Genomic DNA, 15541 nt, shown 5'->3' with positions numbered 1-15541 from the left:
AGAAAATATTTAATGCTATAATAATGTATAATTACTCTTAAACGTAATACTTTTTATTTGTCCGTTCATTGCAAATTTACAAAAAAATGTTCATAAATTAACAAAAAAAATATTTGTTTGTTTACGAAAAAGTACTTTTAAAAATCTTGATAAGGATGATTAACGTTCGGTAATTATAACGACTAATATTTATACTTGTATTTATAGCAGTTGGTAGTTAAGTTGGGTAGTTTATACCCTTAAATAATTTTTAGGTACATGTTTTTGAGTGCGACGGGTATACAAACATAATATTATTTGTGTACCAATTGTATTAGTTAATTAATTATTCTCTTATTTCATCCTCGGAAGTGTTTCACCTATAGAAATCATTTAAGTAGGTATGTTAATCGCTACAAAATGAATGAAAAGAATCAATTTGTTTTAAAACTTAGGCTTTGCAAGTTTGTACAAATTAAGCTTTGTCAGTAACTTTGTCAAACAAAACTTTGAATACATTTTTTATCACCTACACACACAAGAATAAAATAAAATAAGCCAGAAGTCTTTGAAATTCGAGTAATTCTCTAGTATGGAAAGAAAAAATAATGATAACAATAAAATATTATATTTCTTTGCAGTGATACGTAAATGACAGTAATCTACGCAAGAATGTACCTAAATTGACTATCAAAAGCGCCGTCTTATCGTACGAACAAAACAACAACAACAACACAATACGATTATAATATGATTATTTATGCACCAATGGTTTATTCAATACAAACATTAAATCATAACGAACAGTATTGGCGTCTTATCTGAAGTTTATTCACCTAACTAAGTTATTTTTTCGTTAACGATTATTCAAAAGTCGAATAGATATTATTATATAATATGTATTATTAATATTTTTATTAAATAGTGTACATTTTTAGTTGAATATATATTATAATATTATACAATGTAATAATATTAATAAAGTCGTTAAAACGTAACTTCATAATAACCGATAAAATACTCTATGGATTTTTATTTTCTAAAATCATTCTATATAATATACAACATAATACATACATATTTATACGTAGATAGTTTTTGGATTCCAAAATAACGCGTCTTAAAAATGTTACAAATTTACATAAAACGAAAATCAACGAAATCACTAATGCGGTCGTTTATTTTGTATTTTGATTTTGGATTTTTACATGGTTATCTCATCAATACGCTGACCAATATCACAATCAATAACAAATAAGAAGACGTGTGTGATGCACCTGAAAAAAAATCAAAAACATAATATCAGTAAACTTTATTGACCGATTAATGTAACACCGTAATAACCGTACAAATCGTACAATACTAATATCATATTGTTATTTATTATTTAATTATGATATCAGGAATCAGCTGTTCTCGCGGATCGGATACAATATTATTAATATTATTAAATATAGCCATTGAATTACTCCGGTACCGATGCGGGACTTAAGCTATGGTCTGCAGTAAGTTTTAATTCCCCAACGTACCCCGTGTCGTTTTGCACCCTTCGGTATGTATTTAATCGTGAATGGAGAGGGACGGTTAAGCGCATTACAAAAGTCAAATATACCATACTTAATATTACTTAAACTCCTCGAAAAAGTACGTTTTTTTTTCGACTTTAAATGAGATTAAAATTTAAAATCTTTAATATTATGGAATGGATTATAGAAGTGGTGACGCGATAACCGAGATACTTGGATGTGGTAAACATTCGGTAGCGATTGCTGGTACCTCGTGTACTGTTACTCCCGATATGAAACTAAACTGTAATGGGCGTTAAATATTATATTTTAATTTCAACGAAGTAGCCAATCAGATTGTCTCGCTTACTTTCAGCTATTACAACCTATGATATTACAGCTGTGATGGTTATTGTTATTATTATTTTAATTTTTAGGAAATTTTATTAATGATTGTTATATAGTATCTAATTAAATTTATATTAAAATATGAAAACATGATGACTAATTATTGGAAATTTAAACAGAGGACTAATATATTTCTTATCAGGTAGCACTGCTGGGAGCCTTCCTACTCTACAATTAATGTTATTTTATGTCACCACACTTACTTATTATAGGTACCTTATCGTATAGATTGTAAAAATATTATTATATTTAAATAAGAAAAAAAAAGGAATAATATACCGATGTAAACAGTATTTTAAATTAATATATTATAATATATCTAACTGTAGGTACTTTAATAAATAGTTGGTTCAAAATTATTCTCTACTGTAGTTATCGTTTTTTGTTAATCAATTATTTTACTTGGAAACAATTTTAAGGATATTATATATGTTGCAAATTATAATAAAAGCCTTATATTATATTCGCCTTAGATATAAAATATAATAATTATGTATAATTTATATTTAAAATAAAATACATATTTTATTTATACTTATACTGATTATAATTAATATAAAATTTAAATATTAAGTATCTCATTGTTATTTAGGTAATAATATTAAAATATTAAATCATTTTTATCATTTTTTCAATCTTCAGTTTTTCTTTTTAATTTTCTAATCAAGAAATTTGTTTCATCATAATAATAATCATTCTAACTGATTTACAAATTTAAATTAAAAAAACGAGTTAGCCGTAGTTCAAAACTGCAATTAAAATTATTTTGAACATAAAAATATCTCACGCCTATAGACATCAAAAAGAGTGGAACGTTTTATTTATTTAATTAGTGTACTTTATTATGACGTAATTTTTCAATATTCAGAAATGTATTTTATCATTATAATAATCATTCTAACTTATTCAATCATTTATATAAAAAACGCGTTAGTCTTTCGAAACTACAACAAACCTTTTTATTAACAGTAAAAGCTCTCACGTCTGCAATATACAAAAAGAGTGGTACATTTTATTTATTAAATTTGAGTATTTTATTTGCATATTGCGTATAGGTATATTTTTAACATTAAGGCTTTAACAAAACCAATTCTTTTTTCCTCAGTTTTTGTTGGCTTCAAGTTTTATTCATTATAATTTAACCATAAAAAGTCATCTTGTAAAGGAATTTTCGTAGTTTCCCTGTTAACTCGTTTATAACTTATTTAAAATAATTGCTTTTAGGACGCATATTTTTGCAAATCGCACTTGACAAGCATGACAAAGTCCCGAACAGTTTAATATTTTGCATTATAGTCGCTGCGCGGTACAAAACCAAAACGAGGAAAACCCAATAATATTGGATAACGATTTTGATAATACAATTAAGTAGGTACACATAAAGTAAAACATAACAATAGTTATAATACACAGAGCATAAACATTTTTTTTTCAATGTACATGCACCAACTAAATCATTTATAATTATTATACCAATATTTTTCATCCCTCGTCAATCAGATATATTTTTGACGTTAAGTTTATAACTTTTGATTATTTACGCGTACGTCGTAATTATTATATAAATATTTTAGTGTACAATGTTGACTGTCATGCAAGTTTATTCATGCCGTTGAAAAAAATATTGTTTTAAATCAAAATATATGAGTTTTCAAACGAAAAATTACAATTTAGAACTTGAGCGGTGAACGGTTATGACAGTAATACATAAACACCGAAAGTAAAATTTTATATAATATTTATGCCGGATCAGATTTTACGCAGAGACTCAATTAATAATAATAACAGTTGCAGTCGCGTAATAGTTACGTTTTCGTATTAAAATGCACAACATTTAGTATTGCATCTATAGAAACACTGCCGCAATAAATTATCCTTGCGTATATCGTAAACAATATTGACTATTTATTTAGAAGTTCATATTATATGGCTCGCGTCTTAATATTTTTACTAATATAATATTAGGTATTATTTCTTTCCTGCTCTTCATATTAATTTTACTTAATATATCATTGTGTAGCTCGCGATTCGTTTATCGCTGGCCAACTATGATATTAGACTATCCCAATGAAAAAAAAAAGTATAAAATATAAACATTCAAACGGAAAATTACATTATGTGAAATTTATTGATGAACGATTACGATAATAACATAAACACCGAAATTAAAATTCCATATAATATATTTTATGCCGGATTTAATATTTTAATGCTTTACGCGAGCGAGCGAATTAATAACAGCAGTCGCGCAATAATTACGTTTTCATATAAAAAATATAGTTTTGCATCTAGAAACACTGCTGTAATTATCCTTATTATAATAATAATATACACTCGTATAAATTATAAAAGCATATATATATATATATATATGTGTGTGTGTGTGTGTATGGGTTTGGAAGTGCCGACGAATATGCAAATGTCGGAATGGCATGCATAGTATGTATGTGTGACACGTTTTATGTTACTACTGCAGCAGCGCCGGTGTTCGAGAAATCATTTTTACCGTTTTATTTTCACCACCGACGACTGCAGCCTATACGCGTATTATGGTCGTGGTGAAAATGAAATATATATACACGATGAAACAATAAGATAGCTATAATATAATATATATATAAAAAAAAAAAAAAACAGATCGAGAGTAACGGTTACGGACGATAGGTTTTTGTCAATATATACGCCACCGTCATCGTGTTTTATACATTAACTCCGCGCGTACGATACTACTACCGAGGTAGAGGTATGTATAAAACGTACATAAAACACACGCGTGGAGTCATACGCGTTGAATATAGGTATAGGGTTCGAAACGTTTTGGTGAAATTATGTGCGCGTTTACTGTCTTTTTTTTTTCTTAATACTAAACGCGTTTTCTGCGCGATCCTTTATTAGTAGACACATCGAAAGTGTCGTTAGACAAAAAAAAAAAGAAAACGAAACGAAAAAACCACACGAAATAAATGGCGACTATCACGCGCGCGTGTCGTTGCACACCGTCGCAACCTATACGTATTTATATAGGTGCATTACTCACATATTATACCATCCTCATTCGGATCTTGTTTTTCTATTCTTTCCTCGGCGGTTTCCGTGGAAATAACCTTTCGTTATTTCGTTCGACGTATATCCACGCCACGGTGGGTCTTATAATTTTATATACTCCCGCTGGGATCGATTTTCGCAGAATTCGTCTATACGACACGCGCCTATATACTAAGGGTAGTCGTGTCACTCGGATATAGTATGTATGCGCTCGAAGGTGAAAAAAAACTGCAAATTCTGCAGGATTTTTTCGGGGCTTGTCTCCATCCGGGTGTATATACTTAAGAGAGGCAGTCGCGATGAATCATTGCACTCCAAAAACGGTTTTGCACAGAACCCGGTTTATCGTCTATTTGACGTGTCGTCGTTTATTCTATCTATGTCGGTAGATACTGCGGTAAGGTCCACGTGAAATGTTCAATACATTAATATGTATAAAATAAGCTTGCCGAGATTGAAAAGTGTTTTAAGTCCGTTTCGAGTGTGTGACTAGTGAAAAAAAATAAAGAAACCTGTTGCTAAGACCCGGTGTATATAAATCGCTGGTTGGTGGATTTTCAAACACAATAAAACGTCTTCGTCTCAAAGGCTGTAAAGGTTTAAATATATTATTATCTGAGCGTGTGGTAAATACAGGGTGGCCCGTTGAGTTTTCCTGTTTTTCCATTTTTAACACTATTACCGAAAGAAATCACGACGTGACACACACTGTACTACCCGCTACGAGTGGTTTCGCTTTCTACGCAGTATATTATCTGCACTGGGTATATCGATAGTATTATAGTACACAGACATGGTAAGTGACATTTTATAAAATGTTCAGGCCGGGCATTTGAAATTGTTTACCCTCATCAAGTACAGTATTTATTTCAAACAACGACGTTATCTATTGGATTAAATATTAACCATACACATACAAAACGTGTATACCATGAAACAAAATATGGGGAATTTTATACAAAGTTCAACTTACAAATTTCAGCCAAAAATATCACTATTAGTTATTACCACATCTGCGTACTATATAAAATTTTTTAATCTTAATTGTAGGTGAACCGCAGGCCAATGATCGTAGCAGTTATCGTCAGAGCAACGGTTAAAGTCGAGTGATGTCACCTTCCACGATGACGGAATTCGCTATGATAGTTAGCTGGGGGAGGGGAGGTCGATGTCGCGTGGTTTTCGATTAGAACAGAGTGCGTATTTAACAGAGTTGCCATAGACGTATATTATCTGCACAGGGCATATCATTGGTCTGTGCACAGACGTGGTAGGTGACACTTAATAAAATGTTCAGAGCAGACATTTTAAATGGTTTACCCTAATAAAGTACAGTATTTATTTCGAACAAAAACGTTACTCAACGGATTAAATATTGATCATAGTCGTATCAAATACATTTCCCCACCATCACCCATTTCAATTTTTCAACTTTTTCCAACGCCAATATTTAATGCTCCATTCCTGCCAATTGATGCCACCACTCCCGGAATTCCTGCTCAAGCCACTGTATTCCCAAGGTATGAAGCTCAATCAAAGATATAGTCTATCTTAAATCGTGGTATGAAGTATTGAACTCTAATAGTTGAAATTGTATCCGTAATGCGATAGGATGTTGGCAACGTGTATCCCTCTTTGTTACGAAATTATAAAAACGTAATCAATCTATTGACCACAGCCTTCATTTATTAAAAGTTGTTTGTTTGTCAGTTTCAGACGCTTCTGTAGGTATTGTATACATTTTACTATATATTAAATTACTAGAATAAACTTTGTCTTATTTGACATTTTTAAATTATTTATAATATTGATATAATTTAATAAATTTAATGTATGTATAATGTATGTCATCCCCCCCCCCCCCCCAAAGGGCCTCGATACCGTGTTCAAGGCCACAGTCCCCAGCTTTAGCCAAATCAATGTTGAAGGCCTGATTGGACGAACCAAAATATGTGAAATTGTATGCAATGTTAAACTGACTTCAGTAAAAAAGTCACTTACCTTACCTATGTACACTATGTATTTTATATTCTCAAACTCTCAGTTATCGTCAGAACAACGGCGAGGGTCGAGTGAGGTCACCGCCTCCCACGATGATGGAATTCACTAAGATAGCTGGTTGGAAGGAGGGGGGGGGGTCGATGTCGCGCAGTTTTCGATTAGAACGAAGTGCGTATTCCTTATAATAGGTCTGCGACGTCGTTGCGTTACGGAGATGTCGGCCGAGTTGCTGTGTGATATATGCGATAGCAGCAGCTCACAAACACACGCACGCAAGTGCGGTATAGTTTACGTATTATATAATATATATATAGTATAAAACAGACCATCGAGCAAATAAATTGCCTTCCACACGACTGGAGACCATTACATTACAACGACGCGAAGAATGTGCCCTTAATCCCCCGTAAACCCATTTTACACTACATTTTTCACCCGCTCGCTGGTCGAGAAAGTCTATGTGTGTGTGTATATGTGTGTATAAAGTGTACGTAGTCTCCTCCACCTTCCCCTTGCTCCCGCAGCTCCCTTAGACCGACAGATTTTTCTTGGCGCGCAGATTTTTATTTTTCTTCCCCGGACCCTATTCCTCCCCCGACCGCGTCCACACCGTCGAGAACAGTCGTCAATGGGCGTTATACAATATAATAATAATAATAGTTATAATAATAACAACAATAACAATATAATACTCGGACGATATATAATAATATTTTATACATGTATGTATGTATTGTGCGCGCGTGTCGTTATATTTACCTGTAGACGAGAACGTGCCCAGAATCGAAGCCAGGCGAGGTTTCTCCTCGTCCAGCACCGTCTCGGCCGACGTTTTGAACACGCCGTACAGCTCGGCCACGCACCGGATACGCATCTTGCCCACTTTGAAACTGTTCACCTCCAGCTCGAGTCCCACCGTGTTCGTCGACCGCCACGCGTCGTCTGATGCCGCCAGACCGGACGACGACGAAGACTGGCCGTAACTCGAGTTCATCTGTAACCACACCACACCGCACACGACCGTAATGTTTATTATGGTATAATAATAATAATAATAATATAAATGTCGATATTATTTATTATCACGTGTACGTTATACATTAATTATATTATATAGGTGCGGAATGTGTGATTATATCACGTGCGCGCCAATCGATCATCGATAGGTACCTACACGCCGCTGCGGCTGTCATTCGCGATACAATTAATTACACGTCATCGCTGTAATTATACCTAACGCCACGCATCGTCTATAATATACCACGGTACCATAATATCATGGTAGTCATAGTACCGCGTAATTGGTCTACGGAAACTTCCGTACGCCGTAGAAAATATCATCATCACGATTGCCACGGTGTCTACCGCGCGTTTTATTTGAGGCAGACGATAACATTGCTATGACTATGTTTTTGACTACCTAGGCATTTTTGAATTTTCAAATATTACAATTTAACATTCAAATCCTCACTGTTTATGTATTGTTATTTTATTATTTCCGTTTTTTGTTTACTTAAAAATTCGAGATATTATATATAATTTATATAGGTACAGATAAACAATCGTACTACGAAAATTCATAAATCGTTAATATATTTATGCCTAATAAGTACAATTTTTATTTCCTAATCATATCCAAGAAAATTGACAAGTACAAATAATACTCTGGAATTAAAAATATATATTTTTTCGAATTCTTAAAGTGTACAACTACAAAAAAAAAAAAAAACATAACATAGCAAATTGAGCCCCACCTACGGAGGAGTAAGATACACTGCGTGCGATATCCATATCGCGGACCACTTGTTGTCGAAATTATAATTTTTCTCTGTGTTCTCATGGTCCAAGTGTGCATGATCTACATATCATGTTATTTATTGTATTTCCACGACCTATATATAATATTAGCTACCTCCGTGTATCGCGTATCGTATACACGTACAAGTACAAAACGTTGTCGTAGTGTTTTCGGCGTCGATAGCGGTGCCCGCGAGGGGGATATGGATTTCATATAAATTCTCTGATATCAAAAGCAATTTAAATGGCTAACAAATTATTTATGGTCAGGACGACGAAAAAAACGAAATTCATACATTCACAATATTATAATATATTACTAGGACGCGTTTATTGCCCTCTTGGTACTAGAACGCGTTTCAAATGCACGTGCGTCTTGACGTTTATGGCGGACATTTGTTTAAATATATATATAAGATACCGCGTGTTCAGACATATTTCACGGTCGGGTCTATATAATTTTCACATTGATATCGGTTGCTGAACTTACAAAGTTCTTATCTGTCGATTTGAATTGGACTTTTGCTCTTTTGCGGAGGTGTACAAATACGTCGCGTCACTTTATATTGTATTGTATTTTAACAGAGCACGTTTAAAAAAAATAATAACAAACGCGCTAATAACAATCGATACGTCTGCTCAGGAAAACGACAAAGTTTTAACGATATTTCTTTTCTTATGCGTATCTGATATTATATTATTATATAGATACATTGCAAACGAGTTTTTCCTTTGTTCACGGGCAATTGTGTTTTATTAGCTACGTTAATTTGTTTATTGTGTACTCTTAAAATTTGCTACTGCCGATAAATGCTCGTGACGTTTGTTTAAGTTTTTATAAATGAACGACCACAGTCGTGGTATTTTACAATACAATAATAATATATTTTATATATATTTATTATTATTAATTTTAAATTTAATTTCATGCTTGTCACGCTGGGGTGGGGATCGAAAAATATTACCAAAAATAAAACCTCAGTAGTATAATATAGCTGATTATTAGAAACTAATATTAAAATATAAGTACGGGAAAACTAAATATATTACTATGTTTCTTTTACTACGAAAATGCTTGTTGTTAAATATACCTGTGTTATTTTTATTTTCCATTATGCTGCACGATGATAATGTATTTTTTAAATTATTTGATTGCAAATAAAATACATATTATCCGTGTTTGAAATATGTTTTTTAATGATCTCTCAACTTTTTCCTTTGATGTGCGCATAACATTATTCTGTGGGATCGTACCTAATAAGCAAACACATTGTTGTGAACCAAGAAAAAAGGGTATTTCCAATCATCCAATATTATATCTTATAATAACATATTATTTACATTGAATCTGTTAGAGATGAGAGAATAACGATTACTATAACAATATACAAAGACAAATACCTTTATGTGGCATAAAGTCGATTGGATAATAGGTACAAATAATATTACAAAATTGGTGAGATCGGTTTATAATATTAATATTAATAATTGGGCGTATTCAAAATATATAATTAGCTTTATAGACTCGACACACATTTTTTTACAACCATTAATTTAATAATTATTAATCACGTCGAATATGCACACTTATATTGTGCCCAACTTCGTAATAAATTTTAATTGGCCAGTATAACCTTTTCAACTTTAAACGACAATTTATGGTGAAAAATTCAATGATATATTATTATAGGTGTCGTAATAAACACGAGGGGTATAACTGGGAGAGGGTAAGGGTACGAAAACAGAACAGCAGGTATATACGTGTTCCCTTGGATTTTCTGCGGTCCTGACCATGTTACAAGATAATAATAGTGAGTATAAATTATAAATGACAGTTTAGGTATAATGTCCTAGAAATCTACCTCGTAAATTTTAAGTGATTTTGTTTCCAGTGGCCACGATTGAAAAACAAACTTATATTGTTACATATTATTATATATATAATATATGAACATTATTATTATAAGTTTACAAAGTTTTGCTATAGCATTTTTTTTTTAATTCTAGCCGATACAATAAATACTTTGTCGAATGATTCAAATAGAATTCGGTGTTAAAGTTAAATGAATTATATTTGCTTAATCTTTGTACAATTTGGACCCTTGCAAGTAGAACACCAGTTAACTTAATGTGTATTTAAATTTCAAAGTTACTTTCCCAAGAAACTAATATAAAAATCATTGTCTAGAACAAGGCACACCAGATCGATAGTAAATATAAACGGTCCTGTACAGATTAAAGCGCTACTCAGCAGCACTCAGCTTGTATACAAAATAATATATTATATTGAATGGACTTTTGAAAAATATACCTACTGCAGTGTATAAATGAAAAACGTAATAAAAACCGTTTTTGTAATACTGGAAAATACGAGCAATTCTATGATTTAGAAAACTTGGACTTCACAATACGTTTGTTGGTATGCATTTAACATGAACTTTAAGACTGTTCCATATTTACTGTTTGTTGAATATAACATAGGTGTAATAATAATGTTTTTATAATATTATAATTAAAATTCTTTATTTAGAGACCCGTAACGACTTTTCCAATACACCCACACAATAATATTGTGTTAAATAACTACTAGTAATAATATATCGTATAGTAATAATTCAAAAATGCAATGTTTTAATACACACTATACAGCTGCTAGCTCGAGCCGTTTACTGCGGAAAAAACCACTATTTTTTCTCGGTATTTTAACTCAATTGTGCAGGCAACTTTGAACACAATTAAGACTTTGTATAATCGGCTAATGTTGAACGCGTGGGGCAGCTCAATGTCGGGTGAAATGCGAGTGAAACTTTGTACAACCAAATGCATTGGGTTAGCGCATTTAAAGTTTATATACGCAACAACTGCACATTCTCCCGGCAATTTCCTGCAAGACCAGTTGAACAAAATAAATTAATTCGTCCCGCATCATTCGATATAATACATGATACATAACATATTGGTTGTATAGCTATTATTTCTATGTACTTATATTGTATAAATGATAATAATTATTATTGGGGCCTGGAAATTGATGAATTTTTTTTTTTTTGGTGCATCATTGACGATGATTTCATTTTTATGTCATTGTTTTGAGATTGGCTATGACTAAGGAATTTTTTTTTTAAGTTTTGGGGCATTTTTTATCTTTTTTTTACAATTGAGAAAAAAAATTAAGAATTAATTATTTGCCATCATTATATTTTTAATTTTATATTTTCCACCAATCGAATAATTTAATTTTTTCTATTTCGAAAAACCAGTTTAAAATTCAAGTTTAAATCAAAATATCGTATGCTATGTAATTGTGATTGTATAGCTTTAATTATATAGTTTTATGAGGGTTCCTTTTTAAGTATTTAGGTCATGGCATTTTTATATGTTTTATTGAGAAACAACATCCGAGCCCCAATAATAATAAATATGTGACGAGGAAATAAGAAATTAAGACCTTACGGGCGTGCTTACTTTACAATATGGTATAAATTATACGTATTCCCGCATTATGAGTCTAAAATTACTATGATAGAAAAGACTATGATAAAACTATTGTCATATACGCTGATTAATTCAGACATACACAAATAAACGAACAAATAATAATATTATAATCACTTTATATTATCAACTGGCGTCTAATGGTAATCGCATCTAACACGATCATCATCCCAAACTCAATCGGAATCACTATCGATAAAATCTAGGTAGTATGTACTATGAGTAAAATTATTATACGAATTGTTATTTTATTACATCGTCTTTATCATAACCTAGTTTGGTGGAATTTATGTTTTTACTTAGCTTATTGAATATTGTACGATTTGTTTTGAAATATTACTTGCTACCTATGATTCTTTTCTTAACCTAGTTTTTAAATACTAACATTTCTATTATTACTTCATATTTTAATTTATACCTACGTTAAAAGCTTATTATAACAATACCAATGTTGAATATTATCAAAGAAGTTGAAATTTGAAATACTTTATTACTTACGACCGTATCCTGGTGGGAATTCATAAGTATATTAACAACGATAGTCAAATAAATAATGGCTAAATACGCTGAAACACTATTCTATATTGAGTAGGTTTAACTGTATCAAATTAATTAAGAACCTATTTAAAAAAAAAAAAAAAATGATAGTTTTAAGGCGTTTGTAATGTGGTAAATAAAGGTCATTAGTGTACGGAAATAGATTATAATATTAGTTGTCACGATAGTAACTATCGCGTTTTACTATCGTTGTAAAGCACGGAATTAGAATACATTTATTTCATTTCAATAGTTGTGCTTTATCGAATTCGTATTTTTCCACTAGATAAATATTATAAATTATAATGAAATAGCTACATTTACATACATGAATATGCAATATTATAATTTTAATATTTTTCTAAAAAAAAAAAAATGTTATTATAATAAAATTTAAAAAAAAAGGTAGAGATTGGATGATCTGACTCCCACACCCCGTCCTGAACACAATTCTGAATGAGCATGCTTCGTGCAGCACAATATATCGTTAGAAAACATATTGTTATTATTATTATTAAAATTGTTATTATTAATAATAAAACTACAGCATTTGTGGCACAGATAAGCATCGCTGTATAATTATATTGTATAAGCTCATCTGTAATATATTATTATTGTTGTAGTATGGAAACGCAAAAAAGTATATATGTAGTTAAGGGAAAATAAAATTAGACGGAACAAAATAATACCGAACCAAATCGAAAGCTATATATAATTATCAATACGTGACTTTTAACTTTTTGTTTTCCTAGCAAGCATAAATCAAATATTATTATTTACCTCCGCACGTACACATAGAACCCCGGGATCCGTTATTATTTTCGATACGAAAAAAAAAAAAACAAAAAAATAAAATAAAATACTTCTCACAATATGCGTGAGGGGAAGTCATTTTATTTTCGATTCCGTACGTGATTTAAATAAATGCGAGTTCAAACAGTATAATATACGCAGTGCATATTTCACATTAAATGAATCACACAAACTCTCGTGGATCAAAAATTAAATTAAATCATTATTTAACCGCAATCCATTAATCAAAATATATGAACAATAAATAAATTCATTATTATTTGCGAATACCATTTGGACACCATAATAATAGTATAGAAATTATAGAAACGCGTATAGGACGAGGAGCTGGTAGGTACGTGCATAAATAATAAATATATATTATTATTAGAGTGGTGTTATACGGCGTTTCAGGTAAACTATAATTTATATTTCATTACTCGTTTTTAATTCTACTAACGAAATATGTTCGTACTTAAGAGCAACGCAGATCTGGTAAAGGTGAATAATTATAATTCGATGAAATACGATGTATTAGGGAAACACGAATAAACACAACGAAATTCATTGAGGATTTGAATAGCAATACGAACACGAATTGAACCACATAACATTATTGTGTTATGTAATTGTCAAGCTATCATAGTTTATACTGGAGGCTTTAAATAATAATAAAAAAAACATTATCGGGTATATCGGTAATACACGGATTATTTAAAAAAATTATGCTCAAGAAATTTTAATATTGTAAAAACAATCAAATGTTATAATATTATATGCATTAGTATATTATACATTGAGTCTTATTGGCCTTAGAGCCCCTCACCCCAAGTCAATACTATAGGCATAATATCCTATTTTATATTGCGTCAAGTAATCGTAATTTTGTTTGCCACATTTTCCCATCGGCAGAATTTTACATAACAGTAACGAAAATCTATCTGGTTTTAATTTTTCCTTTGATAATAGTTGTGAGTTCAAAAAGATTTTACTTAATTTTTAGTTTATTTATATATTATGTTATTTCTAACTCATGTTATGGTATGTACCCACGTGGACGTTTCTTTCAACACATAAATAATACATTACTACAGTTGTTACATGTGTAATTTGGTAAGGTATAAATGTATAATAAATATGAGCTTTAAGCTATATTGAAGGACGATGTTTGAAAGCTTCAAAATTTTTTATTTATATCAACAGATCCGGTATACTTATAACATGGTCACATACAACACTCTTGCAAAATCTAGGAAGGTCATATGCGTTGCAAATTATATTGTGCACTATAACGCAAGTATCACATTCTCGGACGTTAAAAAATAATAAATTATCCATTTGACGTCATCACAATTTATCGTAGATTTATTCGGGATGTGCTCACGAGGCGTGAACAGCGTGACAAGCATTTTGAAGTATATTTTGTATATTATAATATTACAGTGAAACCTCCAAATACCGGACACTCTCTGTGGCTGAAATGTTGTCTTCTATTCGGAGGTGTCCGCTATCCACCAAAAGGGAGTTCATATTGTAGAAAGTTTGTAGTTGGTTCCCAAGAAAACGTCCCCTAATATCTACCTACTTAAAACCTAAAGATGCCTTGGACTTTAAATATTTGTCGTGGTCCTGAACCCATAAGCTACATGAGAAAAAAACGACCAGAAATTAATGTTTCTACGTCATGCGTTTCAAGCGTACACTACAGCTACAGGGGTATAATATCGCAACAAAACAAATAAAGTAAATTTCATCAAAATACGCGTTATATGAAATTGGAAAATACTTACGTACCAAATAGTAATAATAATATTTCTCTACGTCATCGTCATAACATTGTGTACACTAACCTAACTTAACGTACTTCTACTTAATATTACGTACCGACGTAATACATATATATATAGGTACGTGTAATTTATTGTTTTTAAAAATCGCGAATCGTCGATCCGTTAGACAGCAGTGGTTCTCAAACTGTGGTA

The 15541-nt window shown here is 31.2% G+C and overlaps 1 protein-coding gene across 1 annotated transcript in view; it reads right to left on the bottom strand.

Moving 5' to 3' along the window:
* Nucleotides 1-641: 641 nt before the first annotated feature.
* LOC132952377 (uncharacterized) overlaps nucleotides 642-15541 on the bottom strand; it is an 83045-nt gene continuing 68145 nt past the window's right edge. Inside the window, exons 5-6 of the mRNA XM_061024664.1 lie at nucleotides 7698-7932; nucleotides 642-1256 (exon numbers count right to left, since the gene is read on the bottom strand). Coding sequence (XP_060880647.1) covers nucleotides 1192-1256; nucleotides 7698-7932 — 300 coding nt within the window. The 3' untranslated portion in view covers nucleotides 642-1191. The remainder of the gene's footprint in view (nucleotides 1257-7697; nucleotides 7933-15541) is intronic.

Source organism: Metopolophium dirhodum, chromosome 9, assembly GCF_019925205.1.
Source record: "Metopolophium dirhodum isolate CAU chromosome 9, ASM1992520v1, whole genome shotgun sequence".
NCBI classification, from domain to species: Eukaryota; Metazoa; Arthropoda; class Insecta; order Hemiptera; family Aphididae; genus Metopolophium; species Metopolophium dirhodum.
The sequence above is the reverse complement of the archived record's forward strand: the minus strand, read 5'-3'. Positions and strand labels throughout refer to the sequence as shown.